General features: G+C 48.1%; 1 protein-coding gene across 1 annotated transcript in view; it reads left to right on the forward strand.

Annotated features, from left to right (window-relative positions):
- The first annotated feature begins 1,283 nt into the window (after positions 1–1,283).
- Positions 1,284–17,569, forward strand: part of TMC7 (transmembrane channel like 7) — a 57,199-nt gene continuing 40,913 nt past the window's right edge. Inside the window, exon 1 of the mRNA XM_037153143.2 lies at positions 1,284–1,429. Within this exon, the coding sequence (XP_037009038.2) occupies positions 1,363–1,429 (67 nt within the window). The 5' untranslated portion in view covers positions 1,284–1,362. The remainder of the gene's footprint in view (positions 1,430–17,569) is intronic.

A 17,569-nucleotide genomic window follows, 5' to 3' on the forward strand; every position in this document is an offset into this window, starting at 1 on the left:
TAAAATAAAAAGAAAGAAAAAAGAACACACACACACACACACACACACACACACAACACAAGAATAGTACAGAGGGTTTCCATACACCTCAGACTCAGTTTCTCTGATTATTACTATCTTTCATCAGTATGGTACATTTCTCCCAATAGATAAGCCAATATCGACACATTGTTATTATATGAAGTCTACACTTTAATTGGGTTTGCTTACTTTTTTCCTGTTTCACGTTCCCACCCTTGGTACCTCATTACACTTATGTAGTCATGTCTCCATAGGCTCCCCTGGGCTGGGATGGTTCTCAGATTTTTGCCTTTTTTGATGCCTTTGACAGTTTCATGAGGCTGATTCGGGTATTTCGTAGACTATCCCTTGATTAGGGTTTGTCTGATGTTTTTCTTATGACCTAACTGGGGTTATGGGTTTGGAGGAGAAAGCCCCCCACATTTTCATGACCTCATATCAAGGGTGCATACCATCTGCATGAGTTACGACTGTTGATGTTGACCTCGATTGTCTGCGTGACGGTGTCTGTTGCCTGTTATCCAGATAAAGTTACTCACTTGTGTGCCCCGCCCTCCCTTTCCGTACTGTTCTCTTTGGGAGGAAGTCGCGTGGTGGAACTCACACTTAAAGAACGGGGCGTTATGCGCCACCTGCTTGAAATATCCACATATGTTATTTGGACTTCTTCTGCATAGGTCACTTCCCCATTATTTATTTAACTTGGCAATTACTAGTATTATGTACAAATGTATACACAATTGCATTTATTTATTTGGCATTTACTTTTAATTCCAGCTTTTCAACCGCACATGGTTAGATGTATCAAGTTTTAAAGACAAACAGCATGGAGGAGAAAGTTCTTTGGCACCTTTCTCAACAAGTCATCCAGCTCTGCCCTCGAGAGATGTCTTATGCATTTACAAACAAGTGTATCCTTTTCTCCCCCGTTTTGTACCCAAATGGTAACTTATTTGAAACACGTGTTTGTCGTTTGGTTATTTTTATTATACTTTTTAAAAAATTGAGTGAGCTATCTGGGAGTTCGCCCCTTATCAGGCCGCCGCTTGTCAGGCCGCTGGACCGAGCCCTCCCGGGTCTGCAGCCGGCAGCCCACCCCGGAGCCGGCGCGGCGGGGCCTGCAGCACAGCACCACCTGCCGACACCTCCCGGCCGCGCGCCCTGCAGCTCGAGCGGCTCGGCGCGGCCCGCGTGGGAAGAGCCGTCTCCGCGCCCCCACCCCCAGCCTCTGTGACGTCCACGCCGGAACCTGGAATCCCGGCTCCTGGAGCGAAGGGCAGGAGGCGGCGGCGGCGGCCGGAGCGGGTCTCCCACGGCCTCTCCGGTGCTCGGAACGCAGCCATGAGCGAGTCCAGTGCCAGTGCGCTCCCGCCGGGCAGGCCCGGCAGGCAGCCCTTCATCCATCCAGGTAGGGCGGCAGGACGGTGCTCCTAGCGGTCGGAGGGCACACGGCGGGCGCGGGGCGCCCGGAACGTGACGAGGGCCCGGCCTCTCCGCACAGAGCAGTCTTTGGGAAAAGCGGTCTTTCTCACTCCTGCTGTCCCTCCTCTAACCCATCCTCACCCAGTTGAAAGAGCGCATGCCCCACAAAAGGAGCACTGGAATAGGAGTGTGGACCATGGTGGCTTTTCCTTCCAGGTGCTAGCCGAGAAATCCCAGGCTAGTCTCCAGCCTTATCTGTTAAATGAAAAGATTTTGAGATCCCTGCCAGTTCTGACATTCTGGTAGGAGGTGCCGGACCCCAGACATTTCAGGGTTTACAATTAGATGGGCTTGGAACCGAATTCGGCTTCAACTATTTATTGCTGTGTGATCTTTGGTGAGCGGCATGCCTTCTCTGAGCCTCATATTCTCAAATACTAAAATGAGAATAGAATGTTGGGGGGATTACCTGAGGGAAAAACGTGTGAAGTGCCAAAGTGCCTAGCACAGTGCCTGGTACAGAGAAAGCACCATAAGTGGTAACCAAGCAAGCATTATCCTCTCTCTCTCTCTCTATTTTTCTTTTTTCTTGGGTGAAAGTTGTGTCCTTCTTTGTAAATTGTTACAAAATTACGTACAACCACTACCCAATCAAGAAAGAAAAACTGCCAGTACCCAAAGCAAGCTTCCTTGTAGCATTTTTATCTTATATTTGCTTTTAGCAAAACACAAGACCATATTGTGAATTTTATCTCAGTGTTTTCTCTAATTCATTTTGAGAATAGTGGTTTTGTTACAAGGATTTACAGTAAAACATGAGTGCAGATTTGGGCATGGGTCCTTCTGATTGGATTGTTTTCAACAAGAGAACAATTGGGTTGTTCGTCTAGAAGAAGAGTAGACATCCAGACATCCAGAAGGGACCCACACCCTGGGACCCTGCTCAGGAAGCAGATCTCAGGCTGGGTTTGATGATAATTCTTATTTAGCTCATTATTAATACTGCTGGCAGCAGCTCCGTTTTAGCCTTTCAGAAGTGGTCATTCAAGGATTTTGTTGTTATTGTTGTTAGAGTTCTTTATCTTCCTCTTATTTTAGCTCAGTCCATCACATTTAAGCTGCCAATCATGGCTCCCTATACAGAGGGCATGAGATGCATCTTTTTTGGGGTGTTTACTGGGTGTTTAAGAAAACTCGAAGCATCTTTTTACAAGTATTACAACTGGCCCTTCTAAAGTCTCCCCCACTCCTTGGACGGGTGATGTTTTTGACCTTGTAGCCATCAGCATGCGTGGAAGTCTCAGAAGGGACATGTGTAGAACTTTGTAAACTGTTAGCTGTTATATGGGCATCATGGGAGTAGAGTTGGAAGTGGCCAGGAGACAAAGGGGGTTTGGTTTACAGAATAGACCATGCGCCTCTAAATGCTAAGACAGACTATACCACTCCCCTTTGTACTGAAAACTTTCCAGTGGCTTCCCACGTCTCTGAGAATAAACTCCGGGCTTTTCTATGGTGGCCTACAAGGCCTGGGGATCTGACCCCAACCTTCTTTCCAGGCTCTCATCGCCCTTAACCCATCCTGCTCTAGCTACACTGGCTGTCTTGCCATTCCTCCAACATACCAAGGTTGTTTCTGCCTCAGGGCCTTTGCGTCTGCTGTTGTCTTTGCCTGGACTATGTTTCTCTTTGCTCTTTGTATGGTAGCCTCCTCCTCCTCTTGTCAGATCTCTGGTCAGATGTCACTTCAGAGAGGCGGACCTCTGGAGTTATCTTGTCTGAAGAGGTACCCCCATCTCGCTTTTCCTGACCGATTATCACCTTGCTTATTCCTTCAAAGCACTTACCACCAGCTGAAGTCATGTAGTTTGCTTTGATTGAAGCTGTCTCTCCTTCTAGAAAGTGAGTACCATGAAAAACAGGGGTTTTGTCTTATTCCTTTAGGACTAGAAGCATGTTTGGTACATAGTAGATACCAAATAATGGTGAGTAAGTGAAGGGAAGGGAGGCAGCTATATCATAGTGTTTGCAAGTTTAGACTCTGTTTTCCAGATGCAAGTCCTCATTTTCCCAGTTACTGGATTTGTCTTTGGGCAAGGCACTGAACAGTTTGGTGCCTCAGTTTCCTTATGTATTAAGTAGAGATTATGACAGTACCTACTTCAGGGGTTATTATAAGGATTAAGAGAGGTGATTAGAATTTACTGTTTATATTAGTTATTTACGCTATGTTACAAATTATGCCCAAACTTAATGGCTTAGAACAGTAATACTCATTATCTTATAATTTCTGGTGGTCAGGACTTTGGGGATGACCTGTCTAGGTGGTTCTGGCTCATGGCCTTTCATGAGGTTGCAACCATAGTGTCAGCCAAGGATGCAGTCGTCTGAAGACTTGCCTGTGGCTGGAAGATCCCTTTTAAGATGACTTGCTCACAGGGGGATGGTGAACTGACACTGGCTGTTGGCGGGAGGCCTCAGTTCCTTTCCACATGGACCTCCCAGGGGGCTGCTGAGTGTCATCCTGACACCATGGCTGGCTTCCCCCAGAGCAGATGATCTAAGAGGGAGCAAAGCGAAACCTGTGATGTCCTTTAGATCTGGTGTTAAACATCACACTGTGGTGTTTCTGCAATACCGTATTGGTCGCATGGGCCAACCCCGTTCAGTGTGGAAGGAGCCTAGAGGCAGGTATGAATGTCAGGATACTGGGGGTAGAGGATGGATTGGTGGGGACCATCCCGCAGCCAGGCTGCCACGGGACCATGGGAGTGTTAACCGTTGTTGTTAATGTCCCCACCTTCCCTACTAGATGATAAGCTCCAGGAGGCAGGGGCTGGGCCTGTTGGGCTCACCACTGGGTCCCCATGCTTAGCACAGTGTTTGGGGCATAGCAAGCCTTCAGTAAACATTAGTTAAGGGATGCAATTTGTGGTTTTGCCCCTGTCTTAGCTTTCGTATGCCCCCTCCCCCCTACATCTGCCTGATGGTCTGCATGTTGCTTTTTGAGCCTGAGAAAATCCTTTTGTTCCCTCTCCTGGGGCCATTACCTTACTTCTTTATAAGGCATACTGCTCTTCTTTCAATCTGGTGTCACTTCCCCCTAGAAGCCTTCCTTGATTACCTCTCTTCCTTCAGGCCGGACCATATGCCCCTTCTCTGTGCCCACAGAGACCCTGGCCTTGCCCTGTGAACGTATCCATTGAACTGTATTCTCAAGTCTCTTGAGCTGTTTTGTTTTTAAGGGTAGGGATGGGGTTCAGACACTGACTTAGCCTTGTGGCCTTGAGCAAGTTACTTACTTTTCTGAGCCTCGGTTTCCCCATCCATAAAGTGGAGGTTCTAATAGTAGTAGGTGGAGGACCACCTTGACCCAGGGCCCCTGGAGCGGACCATCATCTGAGCATTCACGCCGCTGCCCTGCTTCTCCTCCAGGCCTCAGCCCCCTGCGAGCCCCTCCCCGCATCTCCTTGCTCAGGTCTTTGCAGGCGCGTTCCCCGCGCCTGACACACCTCCACACCACTCTTCCTGTGCCACCTCCTCACACTTCTGATCTCAACTTCAGTGTCACCTCCTCCAAGAGGCAAAACCCCCACTATATCTCAAGTAGCCCCCAGGAGACATTCTGCCCACCCCTGGGCCCCTCAGCCCCAAGGTGCCTGGTATGTTTTTTTGTGTGTATGGAATAAAATAACTCTTCTTGGCCTTTTCCTTTTGCCAACTGTTGTTGCTATTCTAGTCACTAAGTACTCCATACCACGTCATCTTCAACTAGCATGCATGCGGTGGCTGTTTTTCTAATTGAGGTATAGTCCCCTTGACAGAGTCAACCATTTCAAAGGGGATAATTCAGCCGCGTTTAGTACACTCAGCGTTGGGCAGCCATCACCTCCATCCACTCTCAGAATATTTTCATCGCCCCCAGAGGAAAACCGGTGCCCTGTAAACAGTCTCTCCCTTTTCCGCCCCCCCAGCCCCTGGCTACCACCAACCTGCTTCCTGCGCCTATGGATTCACCTGTTCTGGGCATTTCACATACATGGACTCATACAACAGGTGACCTTTTATGGATGGTTTTTTCCACGTAAAGTAAATAATGTTTTTGAGGGTCATCCACATGGTAGCATGTGTCCATACTTCATTCCTTCTTATGGCTGAATACTGTTCCGTTGTGTGGGTATGTCCCGGTTGATCCATTTACCCACTGGTGCACATTTGGATTGTTTCCGTCTTTGGCTATTAGGAAAAACGTGGCTAATGAACATTTATGTACAAGTGTGTTGTTTTAACATCTATTTTCAGTTATTTGGGGCATGTACCCAGGAGTAGAATTGCTTGATGATATGGTAATTCTGTGTTTCACTTTTCGAGGAAGGACCAGACTCAGAGACTCCTGACCTTTCTGTGGGGAGTGACCATGACCATTATGTCACTGTTCAGTGGGGGAACCAAAGTGACTCACCCAAGATGATCCGATGGCCATGGTGTGGTGGCGGGGCAGAATTAACAACTGTGTGATGATGGCTAGAGCCACTGACCTCTTTTCTCTCCTCTTCAAGGGGCACTGTTCTTAGGAGGGGACCTGGAGGGCCGTGATGTGACTGTATTTGGATTAACCCCACTTGCTAGAGGGCGAGACTTGGTCTGGGCCTTTGAAGCAGGGGATACCTGGAAGGGGGAAGGGGTGCAACCGAACAGCCCCATTAGACTCCTCCTGTGAGGGGAGTTGGAACTCTTTCGTTTTTTTAAATTGATTTTGCCATTACAGTTGTCCCACTTCCCCCCTTCATTCCCCTCCACCCTGCACACTCCCTCCCCCACCATTCCTCCCCCTTTAGTTTATGACCATGTGTCACAAGTTCTTTGGATTCTATATTTCCCATACTATTCTTGCCCTCCCCCTATCTATTTTCTACCTACCATCTATGCTACTTATTTTCTGTACCTTTTCCCCCCTTCTCCTCCTCCCACTCCCCTGTTGATAACCCTCCATGTGATCTCCATTTCTATGGTTCTGCTCCTGATCTAGCTGTCCTCTTAGTTTGCTTTTGTTTTAGGTGTGGTTGTTAATAACTGTGAGTTTGCTGTCCTTTCACTATTCATATTTTTATCTTCTTTTTCTTAGATAAGTCCCTTTAACATCTCATATAATAAGGGCTTGGTGATGATGAACTCCTTGAATTTGACCTTATCTGAGAAGTACTTTATCTGCCCTTGCATTCTAAATGAAAGCTTTGCTGAATAGAGCAATCTTGGATTAGGTTTTTGGATTTCAGGACCTGGAATACTTCTTTCCAGCCCCTTCTTGCCTGTAAGGTCTCTTTTGAGAAACCAACTGACAGTCTGATGGGAGTTCCTTTGTAGGTGACTGTCCCCTTATCTCTTGCTGCTTCTAGGATTCTCTCCTTTATTTTAATCTTGGCTAATGTAATTGTGATGTGCCTTGGTGTGTTTCTTCTTGGGTCCTCCTTCTTTGGGACTCTCTGAGCTTCCTGGATTTCCTGGAAGTCTATTTCCTTTGCCAGATTGGAGAATTTCTCCTTTATTTGTTCAAGTAGGTTTTCCACTTGTTGCTGTTCCTCTTCCCTTTCTGGTACCCCTATAATTCGGATGTTGGAACATTTCAAGATGTCCTGGAGGCTCCTAAGTCTCTCCTCATTTTTTTTTTTTTTGCATTCTTGTTTCTTCATATTTTTCTGTTTGGTCATTTTTTCCTTCCTTCTGTTTCACTCCCTTGATTTGAGTCCCAGTTTCCTTCCCATCACTATTGGTTTCCTGTGCATTTCCCTTCATTTCACTTAGTTTAGCCTTCATTTGTTCCTCTAATTTGTGACTAAAATCAACCAGTTCTGTGAGCATCCTGATCACCAGTGTTTTGAACTGTGCATCTGATAGGTTGGCTATCTCTTGGTTGCTTAGAAGTATTGGCTCTGGGGCTTTGAGCTGTTCTTATGCTGGAACCATAATGGTTTGGTCTGTTCTCGCCTATTATGTATGAGGGGCAGAGCCTTAGGTGTTCACCAGGGTGGGTCAACCCAAGTTGCTGGGTTGTGACACTGTATGTGGGGGCGGGGTCAGAGAGGGGCAATGGTGCTTGTTCCACACTCTCTCTTGGATTTCGGTCCCCTCTGCTGCTTCCCACAAGCCAATTGGGCCCCCCTGGTGCCAGCTCCCTGATGTGTGGGCCTGTGCACCCTCCAGGACCCTGTGGGTCTCTCCAACAAACTCTCTGTGAGCCTGGGAGCCTCTCCCAGCACCTCGACCCCCGAAAGTTTTTCCAATTGCTGCTTTCAAGGTTTAATTCCCATCGCTGGGGTCCTAGCCTTCGTGGTCTGTCTCTCTGCTCCCTCCTTTGCCTGGTTTATCTGCGTGTGAATGTGTGACCACGGTCAGCCAGCCTCCTTGTACCCTCACTGGGTCCACCCATTGCCACCTGACGCCTGGGATCTGCCAACCACCGCCTGCGCACCTGGGTCAGTCTGGCCACTTTTTTCTGCACAACCCTGCTCTGCCAGCTGCTGACTCCGCCCCTCTTACTGGTCTGGGTGAATGGTTCGTTGTTGTCAGACTTCCATACAGTTCAATTTTCTGTCCATTTTGGCTGCATTTTTGTTACTAGAACTTTGTTGTCTTTAAACCTGGTTGTGCGAGGAGGGACAGTGTTTCCACCTATGCCTCCATTTTGGTGGCCAGTCTGGTTTTGTTTTTTAAAGATAAATGAAGAGAACCTCTGGTGGTAGTTTTCATGGAGCCGCCTGGCCTGAGTGTTAATCCTAACTTGGCCACTTTTCAGCCGTGTGACCTGACCTTAAGCCTATCCTATCACTTTTCGGAGCCTCAGTTTTCTTATCTGTAAAGTCGGGAAAATCACACCCCCACCAGGGTCACTAAGAGGATATAAGGAGGAAGCATGTCAAGAATCTAGCACCACACCAGGCAGGTGCTGTGAACTTGAATGACAGCTGTTAGTATTATTATAACTGGGGCTTTTCTAGCCCTGTTGTTGTAAGATTTGGTGACTGCATGGGCTGTGTGCCTATATTTTCTGGAAATATACTATTAGATATTTATATAGTTAAACAAACTATTCTTTGGGTTGTTTTAGTCCAACAGAGTTATTAAACTTGAAGTAACCATGCAACCTGCAGTGTTTATTTTTTCCCCCTTATCGGCTAAGCCCATTCATCTGGGTCACTCATCACCCTTAAAGGGGCCAGGGAGGGAGGGACCACCTGCAGGTCTGGAGCAGTGGAGATCGCACAGGCCCATCGTCTGGCTGGAATGGTTCTCTGGTGAGCCGGCCATCCGGCTTCTTGTTTTCTGCTCTCCCTGGAAGAGTCTGAATTCTGCCCAGCAACTGAAGCCAGACTAGGCCCAGAGGCCCTGGGCGGCTCTTATAACATTTTTGTTTCTTTTAGGAAGTGAAGAATTTAGAGGGATAAAAGGGGGAAATGACTTTTCAGTACTGTAACCTTTATTACAGTCTGGTTGTTTTTAAAAGGAGCATTGTTTGGGTGTGCGACCCACCCAGACGTTCTGTGGGGCTTCCCCTCCACCCACCAGGAAGAGGAGGGAGGGAACTGTCCCTGACCTTGGCCATGCACCAGGCGTGGGGTCTGGTGGTGAAAGAAGCAGGCCGGGGACACACTTTCTTGAAGTTTCTTGGTCAAGCAGGGGACACGCTAACTGAACAGGAAAAGACAAAAATAGGGTAGTTACAGCGAACCAGAAACCGCTGAAAAGGAAATAAACAGGTGATGGGATAGAGAGGGAGAAGAGGGGAACTGCTGAAGTGGGTGGTTGGGAAGGGCCTCTCTGAGGAGCGGTCTTCTGAGGATGTCAAGGAGTCAGTGCAGGTGACTCCAGGAAGTGCAGGCGGAAAGAGCGTGCAGAGGCAGGGCCAGGAGGAGCAAAGGGCTGGAGGTGGGAACGACCTTTGGGCATTTGAGGAGGCTCCCAGCTGGAGGTTAGAGGAGATGGAATGAGGTCAGCAAGCAGGAAACAGTTCCGGGAACCGGGAGGCCTGGGTCAGCTGTTTGATTTCAGTTTTCAATGTGTCACTTCCTTGAATTCCTTACAGCAACTCGATGAAGTAGGTATTATTTGCCCATTTTACCCCTGCGGAAATTCAGGCTCTGAGAAGTTCATTGACAAGCTCAGAAGGACAGAAGGACATGATATTGTGAATCCAGAGCCAGTGTGTCCATGTATTCATTTGACAAATGTTTATTTGAGCACCTGTCATGTGTCAGTCCCCATGCTAATTGCCAGGGGGGTCAAAGTAAGTCTTTGCCCTTAGCGTTCGATGTGGGGGTAACTTTTCCTGCACAGATGCAGATGAAAGTAAACAAGACTGAGACATGATCTGCTTGGGAAGGAGAGGTGGCCGATCCCTCAAGAGAAGACTCTGAGCAGTGGCCAGTTTCTCAGGAAAAAAGGGCGTTGAGCCCCTTCCTCCAAGGGCTTTTATAGGGTTGTAATACACAGCAATACAGGGTGGCAAGGTAGATAACATTTTAAAGAAATCTGAGGGCTTAGTCTGAGTCAGAGTCTGTCAGGAAGAGAGTTGCAGAAACTTTGGGAGACATACTCATTTTCCTGCCCAGACCCTCATCATATGAATGAAAGCACTCTTAGCAGAGCAGATTTCACAGGTTTTTCAGGAATTCTTTGTGATGCCAGATTCCCGCCCCCTGCCCCGCCATGCGACACACTCTAGCAAGATAGGAGCTGCACCCTTCCCCATCAGGTATTCAGGCTTAAGGGGATTAGAGCCAGGAAGCACTTCTCCCAAAGGACATGGGGACTCGGGCAATGTCACATAGCTAGAGGGCACAGGTCTATTGCCTGCTCTTTGTTGCAGCCCCCCTGAGTCCTTCCATGAAGGCCTCCCAAGTGATCGAGTCTGGCTTAGGTTGCTCCCCACTGTGAAAAGACTCACCCGTCATGGACTTCCTACCATGCTTTGGGGGCAGGGAGGAAACTGAGGCAGCATTTGCTACCAGAGACAAGCTTTGTCTCCTGTGGCTCATATTCTGGAGGTCACTTGCTTATCCTTAGCCACAGGGTGGGTGGGGGTGGGGGTTAGGGTTACAATTCCTGAAACCAGGCAGAGCGTGGTCCACAACAGTTTGGACCTTAGCTCAGCCTGGGCAAAGTTTGTGTCTTCTCTGAACTTTCCATTTTGCAAAATCAAGGTGGTCCTTGAAGTCTTTGTGAGAGCTGTGGGAGGTAAGTATGTAAAGAGTTTGTCATAACCATGGCACATGGTAAATACTACTTGTCATGAATGTCACTTCCAAGAACTTTGGAATCTCTTGTAGAGATGTCCTGGCCAAGGAGGAGGAACATTCCACATAAGAAGTAGCTTGGTCCATAGCAAGAAGACCCCCCCAATGCAAATATAAATCTTTATGTACATTAAGTTCATCAGTAAGTAATGTCAACTGATGGTCATTGGCACCAATTCAACACCAACAGGAATCCCCAATTTGGGATGCGGTGAAGAAGGACACTTTTTTCAGTGCAAAACAGCTTAATTGTGACATAGCACAGCTCGGCTGGGGAAACAGAACGGCTGTGAGACTGTGCTAGGGCCAGGTGGCCCTGGGGCCCAGCCCCTCTCCAGCTAGACAGCTCTGTTCTGCTCCACTCCTTGCTGGTCTGCCTTGCATTGCACTGGCCTGCCCCACTGTGCTTTGGTCTGCTCTGGCCCGTGCTGGTCTGCTCCGCTCCACTCTGCTCTGCTCTAGTGAGACATCTTCAGTGTTTTAGCTCAGCCGGGAAAACACACCCTAGAGTCTTCAGTGGAAAGGAAAAGTGCACTGTCAGAGCCAGAGGGCTGCTGGCTTATATGAACAGAAGGCCCCATCCTGGTCCCTGATTGGTCTGTCCTCTTGCAAATGAGGACTCCAAATCCTTGCAGTTTGAGCCAAAAGGCACTATCCTAACAGGTTAGAATAGAGCCTCTCTGGTTGGTGGAAGCTGCACAATTCCTATTGGATGGGGAAAGCCTCAGTCTTACTGATTGAAGTAGAATTCCAGGAACCCCTAAGGCTGGCTTAGATGGCAGAAACACAGTGCAGGCAGGCAGGTAGGTCAGGCAGATGCAGATAGTTTAGTGCAGGCTTGTTCCTGAAGGGCAGTTTGCATGAGAAGTCCCTGTGTAGAAATGGCTGCTAGCCTCTTTTTTTTTTTTTTTAATTTGAGCCCAGTTGGCCACAGGGAGTCCTCCTCAGTAGGTGTCTGCTTTCTCAGGGCTCACAATAAGTAATTCAGTTCATCGAAAAAGTAACTACACATATAGCACAGTGTTCTAGGCACTGCTTTAAGCCACAGATCTGCAAAGTACAACTCACAGGCCAAATCTGGGCTGCCACCTATATTTTTAAATAAAGTTTTATTAGAACACAGTCATGCCCATTTATTTATGGGTTATGTGTGCTTTCCAGCTACAACGTCAGAATGGAGTAGTTGGGACAAAGACTGTGTGGAAAGTAGTGTTTACTATCTGGCCCTGTACAAAAAAGATTTGCTGACCTATTTTCTTTTTTTTTTTTTTAAGATTTTATTTATATTTCTTTAGAGGGGAAGGGAAGGAGAGAGGGAGAGAAACATCAATGTATGGTTGCCTTTCGTGCATCCCCTGCTGGGAACTGGCCTGCAGGGAACCTGCCTGCAACCTTGGCATGTGCCCTGACTGGGAATCGAACCTCGATTGTCTGGTTTGCAGGCCCGCGCTCAATCCACTGAGCTGCACCAGCCAGGGCCCTGCTGACCTGTTTTCTAAGCACTTAATACAGCATAGCTGTTTAACCCTCAGAGTGGCTGTGCAAGGCGGGAGCTACTCTCCCTGTCTAACATGTGGGGAAACAGAGGCACAGAATGGCTAAGAAGCTTGCCAGGTCACACAGGTGGCACGTGGAAGTAGGATTTGAATCCAGGCAGTGGGCTTTGGAGGCTATGCTCTTAACCCCTGTGTGATATTATCCTCTCAGACAGAATCAAAGTAACTGCTCCACTGACAGCCCACTGGTTACTGGCTCGAAAACCAGGAGACCTGGGTCCTGGGCATGGCTCTGATTACCCAGTTAGTCACTGCTCCTGTAGGCTGTTTGTTCATCTGTATAATATAGCCTTGGATCAAGCCCATCCCCAGGCCCCACCCAGGTGCCAGGTGCCAGGGGCCATGATTCATGCAGGTCCTCCCAGCCCTGACCTTCTGAAGTCTGTTGGATAGAGGAGGCTCCCAAGGCTCCTGGCTCCTCCCCTCTCATACTAGGCTCTGGGCTCTTGTGAATGAGGCCTTTCAGCATTGTTCAACACACGTGTGGCCATGAGATACAAATTTAATAAAGCCTGATAAAATGAAAATTCATTTTCTCCGTCCCAGCAGCCACGGTTCAGTTGCTCAGTAGCCACGGGTGGCTGGTAGTTTCCATACTGAACCGTGCACACACAGAACGTTTGCAGAAGGACAGTGCAGCCTGATGCACGATGCCCCAGCTTGGGTATAGCCTTGCCAAACCAAGCCGCTCAGGGACAGAAATAGCAACGGGGCTGGCCAGAGAGATCCTGTTAAATCTGAGTTATATCGTGTCGTTCCTCTGCTTAAAACCCCTCATGGTTTCCACTTAACCAAGTAAAAGCCATGACCTCACCTTGACCCATAGGCCCTGGTGGCTTTGACCTCCTGTCCCAATAGTCCCCTCCCTGCCAACTCTTCTCCAGCTGCAGTGGCCCCCTTCCTGTTCCTTAAACTGGCTGGGCATGTTTCGGGCTCAGGGCCTTTGCGCTTGTTCTTCTCCCAGCTAGCTCGGTGGTTCTTTTTCTCCCTGTAAGCTTTGCTCAAACCCATTCTGGCCTTATTTTCCCCCATATGCTTATAACTACCTGAAATATATTGTTCTTGCTTGTTTACTGTCTGCCTCCTCCAGCTAGAATGTAAGTCCCATGAAAGATGGGAATTTGTGAGTCACATTCAGGGCTGTGTGCCAGTCCTAGGACAGTGCTTGGCACACAGCAGTTGCTCAGCGTATGCTTTCGAGTATGTGAGTGAATGAATGGGTGGATGGGTGGGTGGCCGTTCCAGGGGAAGGGCAGTGATGAGTCTCTGGCTGCAAAGGTTTGTGAGCACTTGATGGCAATGTCAGCAGCTTTAACTGGATCTCCTGGACTGTGAACCCTGGTAAAGGCCCTTTAGTCACTCTGCACACAGATTACTCAGGTACCTCCCCTCTGGTTAGCATCCAAAATAAAAACCATGTCAAGCCATAGAATACGAGTAAAAAGAAGCCCAAAAATTGATGTCCACACTCCCTTAGTAGTGATGTGAAACTGAATGTGCACATGCTATTGATTATTTCTTGGGCAATAATAGCACAATCTGGTTTGTGTAAAGTACCTGGTATAGGAAGAATGTAATATACAGTCGACATCTCATTTTTTGCCAGCTTTTTCCCCTCCTTTAAAATTTTTAATGGTGAAAAAATATATCATCCGTATAGAAAAAGAATAATGTTAAATGCTTAAATTCCTTAAATCTTTTTCACATTTTTTTGGTGCCCCTGCTCACACTCATGTACTAAGCTCATACTATGGTCTGTCCGGTGGGTGATTCAGTGTTGCCTGTATCCCCAGCACCAAATTCGTTCATTCACGATTCATTCATTCATTCATGGTAAAGAAGAGGGAGGGGGTCCCTGCCCTTGTGGAGGTTACAGAACAATGAGAGGGTCAGAGACAACACACAAGCAAACAATTAGGGAGGGGATGGCATAATGAGAGGGACGTGGGCAAAGGGGTGGGCACCTAGCAGATACATGCTGGTTGAAGGAGACAGGTGACAGCTCGTCAAGGCGGGAAGCAAGTCTGCAAACCTTCATCCTCTCCAGAGTCCCAGCACCCAACCCAGAGTCCCCTGCAGAGAGGGGCTTCATGCAACCGAGCTAATTCCCACAGTAGCTGGTGAGAAGCCCGGACTGGATGACCCGGAAGGTCCCATCTTATCCGGAGTTTCCATGATTCTGCAAGTGGGAAGAAAAACCCAGAAGTGAACTCAGTACCAAATATGGTTGGGCTCAAGTCTTGGCAAACACTTGAGGGAGGCTGGTGGTGGTTTTAGTACCATTCAGGTCACAGTTGGCCTGTGCTCACGTCCTGGGAGTCTTCGTGCTCATTGGTAGGAGTTGGTGTCCTGAGGAAGGAGCTACCAAGAAAGTTGGGACCTAAAGGTGCTCTCCAGATGTGCCTGCTCATTCATTCATTTATTCACTCATTCATTCATTCTTCAGATGGAGGCCCTTCTCTGAGCAAGACTCTGCTCTAAGCATCAGAGAGACTCTGTCCTTAACCTGGAAGAATACAAGACACCAGGAAAAGTACTCATGCCTGCCCCGCCCCCCACCTCTCCTGTAATTACCCGGACACTTGCCCACCTAAATGACAATCTCATTGCTGAAATCTGGCTCTAATGGCAAACAGATTCTAGGTATTCCTAGATGCAGGTGCCTCGATATCTGAACTGTGTTCCTGCCTGCCTGCCACACGAATGGTCAACAAACAGCCCACACACTGACCACGGGACTTAAGTGGCCATGCTGATGACACTTCCAGCTGGACCAGCTCAGGAGAACACCTGACAATAACTATAATGAGACATTCTTATTATCTCTGGGGATGAGAAACTGAGGCTTGGAGAGGTGACGTGACCTGCTCCTGTAAAAAGCGGAGAAAGCAGGAGTCCGCTTGACGTCAAAGCCTTGGGCAAGCTGCTGCCTCCCTGGGCCTCAGCCTTCCCTGTTGCAAAGCGAGGGCACTTGGCTGCCTGCCGCTGCAGATTGGCATGAGAGAGCCGATGCTGTCATGCTTTGAAGGGTGTGTGGTCCTATATGGAAATGAGAGGAGGTGGATCATAGTTAGAAAAACAATGACGCCTGTGTTCAAATGTATGGTTGTGATTTTTTTTTTAAATTTGAAGATGTAGAACTTCCCAAAATATCTGAAAGGAAAAGTCATTGCTCTTCAATGATGGCCATTTTGAAAATACAGTTTTCCAGCGGGGACTGTTGTTGTAAACTGTGAACAGGATGTACCTTTCCTGTGGAATGTATGCAGGAACAGTCCAATCAGTACTTTAATTGGTATGGCATTTTAGTGTTTCTGAAATGCTTTCAAATCCATGTCCCATTGAATTGTTTCGTGGTGAAGACCACATCTTTGGTACTGACAAACCTGCGCCAGGGTCCTAGATCCAAAACTTCATAGCTGTGTGAGTGGGAAAGGCATTTAACCTCTCTGAGCCTCAGTTTCTTCATCTGCAAAATCGGATAATTCTATTCAAAGGGTAGTTCAGAGTATTAAGTATGGTAATACATATTGAGTACCTCAAATAGCCTATTATGTGTAAGTGCACAATAAATCCTAGCCAGTAACTCTGTCCTCACGATCACGCTGATGAGGTCCGAGGTGTCACATCCCCAGTTCAGGAGATGAGAAACATCCAACTCAGAGATGGTCATTGTCTTGCCTGGGGTGGCCTGGCTAGTGGGTGACAGGCCAGCCCAGGCTCCAGCTCCTTCCCTGACCCCACAGCTCTTGAATATTCAATAGGTCAGTGCTGTTCCATTTTAAAGACCTTTTTTCAAGGCTAATAATAGCTCTTTGTTGCTGTCCAGAGGAAGGAGTGGCCTCCAGCCTGGATTTGGATTCTCTAGCCTCCAGGTCCCCACCCGCCCCTCCCCTGGTTTGCTTTAGGGAGCCACCATTACTAATGAGAAGTGTGTCATATCCTCAGGGTGGGCTGGGGCAAGGCAATGGGAGGCTGAGGAAGACGGACAGGCTTATACTTGGCTACTGGCCAGGCTCCAGAAGCATGGCTGTGTGTCATCTGCAGCAGACAGCCACTCCATTGTGTCTGCACAAGCCCATCAGAAAGGGGAAGAGGGGAAGATTACAGCTGTGCACTACCAGACTCCAACTCAGAGCAAGGCCATGGCTGGTTCCCTCCTCTCCCGCACTCCCTCTGTCCTGCTCAGGAGCGCCTTCTTGTTTTATTAGCTCTATGTACATTTATGGAGTTCACTGCACGCTGGGCACTTTCTGTCTATCAGGGGAGACTGTTGAAAAACAGAATTATCTTCTGGAGGGCGGGTCCCTTGTAGTACAGGCCTCCCTTGCTGGGTGAGTGTTGTAGGAACCCATCTGTATCAGTGCACCAGCTGGCGTTGCTCTGAGAGGCTGTGTTGGGCTTCAGTGGGTTTTTTTGAAGATTCTTTCAACTCATTTGCCCATTTTGTGGTGGGCAATTTAGGAGCACTCCTGCCCTCACCAAGGAGAGTGTTCAGCAGTTTTTGACCAAAAAATGGCACGACCCCTGTGCCCCACCCTCCCTACCTCCCTATTCACCTGATCTCACCCCCTCACCCCGAGCAACCTTTTTGTTTATTTGTTTCCTTGGTTGAAAAAAGTCCTCAAAGGGAAACAGTTTGCTGTTGTGGAAGAAGTAAAACAAAAATACGGCAGAAGCACTAAAAGGCATCAAAACTGACAAGTTCAAAAAGTATTTTGAGCAGTGGAAAAAATGTCTTGATAGATGCATTGCATCAAATGGAGAGTACTTTGAAGGTGACTGAAGTTTAAATATGTAAGAATAAATACACCATTTTTTTAATAAATAAATTCTGTTTTGGGGGGTTCCCTCTCAAATACGGTCACGTTTAATGCTCATAAGTGGGACCCCATGGTGGGTCCTCTTCTTAGCCTTGCAGCCTCCAGAGCGACCCTTTAAAACAGTCAGATAATGACACGCTTCTGCCCAGAGTCCTCACTGGCTTCCCATCCGCCACATCCAAGAGTGGCAGCACCGCCCGCAACGTCTGACTCGGTCTGGCCCTGCCACCTCTCTGACCTCCCCCTTTCTATTCTCCCTGACCCAGCGAACTACTGTTGCTTAACAAACTACTCCAAACGTAATGGCTAAAGCCATTTTACTGTTTCTGCTGATTCTGTGCATTAGGAAATCAGCAGAGCACGGAGGAGACGGTTTGCTCTGCTGCATGTCACGTCCGCTGGGGCTGGAGTGTCCAGACGGCCTCTTCACACCCGTGGAGGGGCTTGGCAGGGATGA

The sequence above is a fragment of the Artibeus jamaicensis genome, unplaced genomic scaffold (genome assembly GCF_021234435.1).
Source record: "Artibeus jamaicensis isolate MK-2021 breed Jamaican fruit bat unplaced genomic scaffold, CSHL_Jam_final contig_729, whole genome shotgun sequence".
Lineage (NCBI taxonomy): Eukaryota > Metazoa > Chordata > Mammalia > Chiroptera > Phyllostomidae > Artibeus > Artibeus jamaicensis.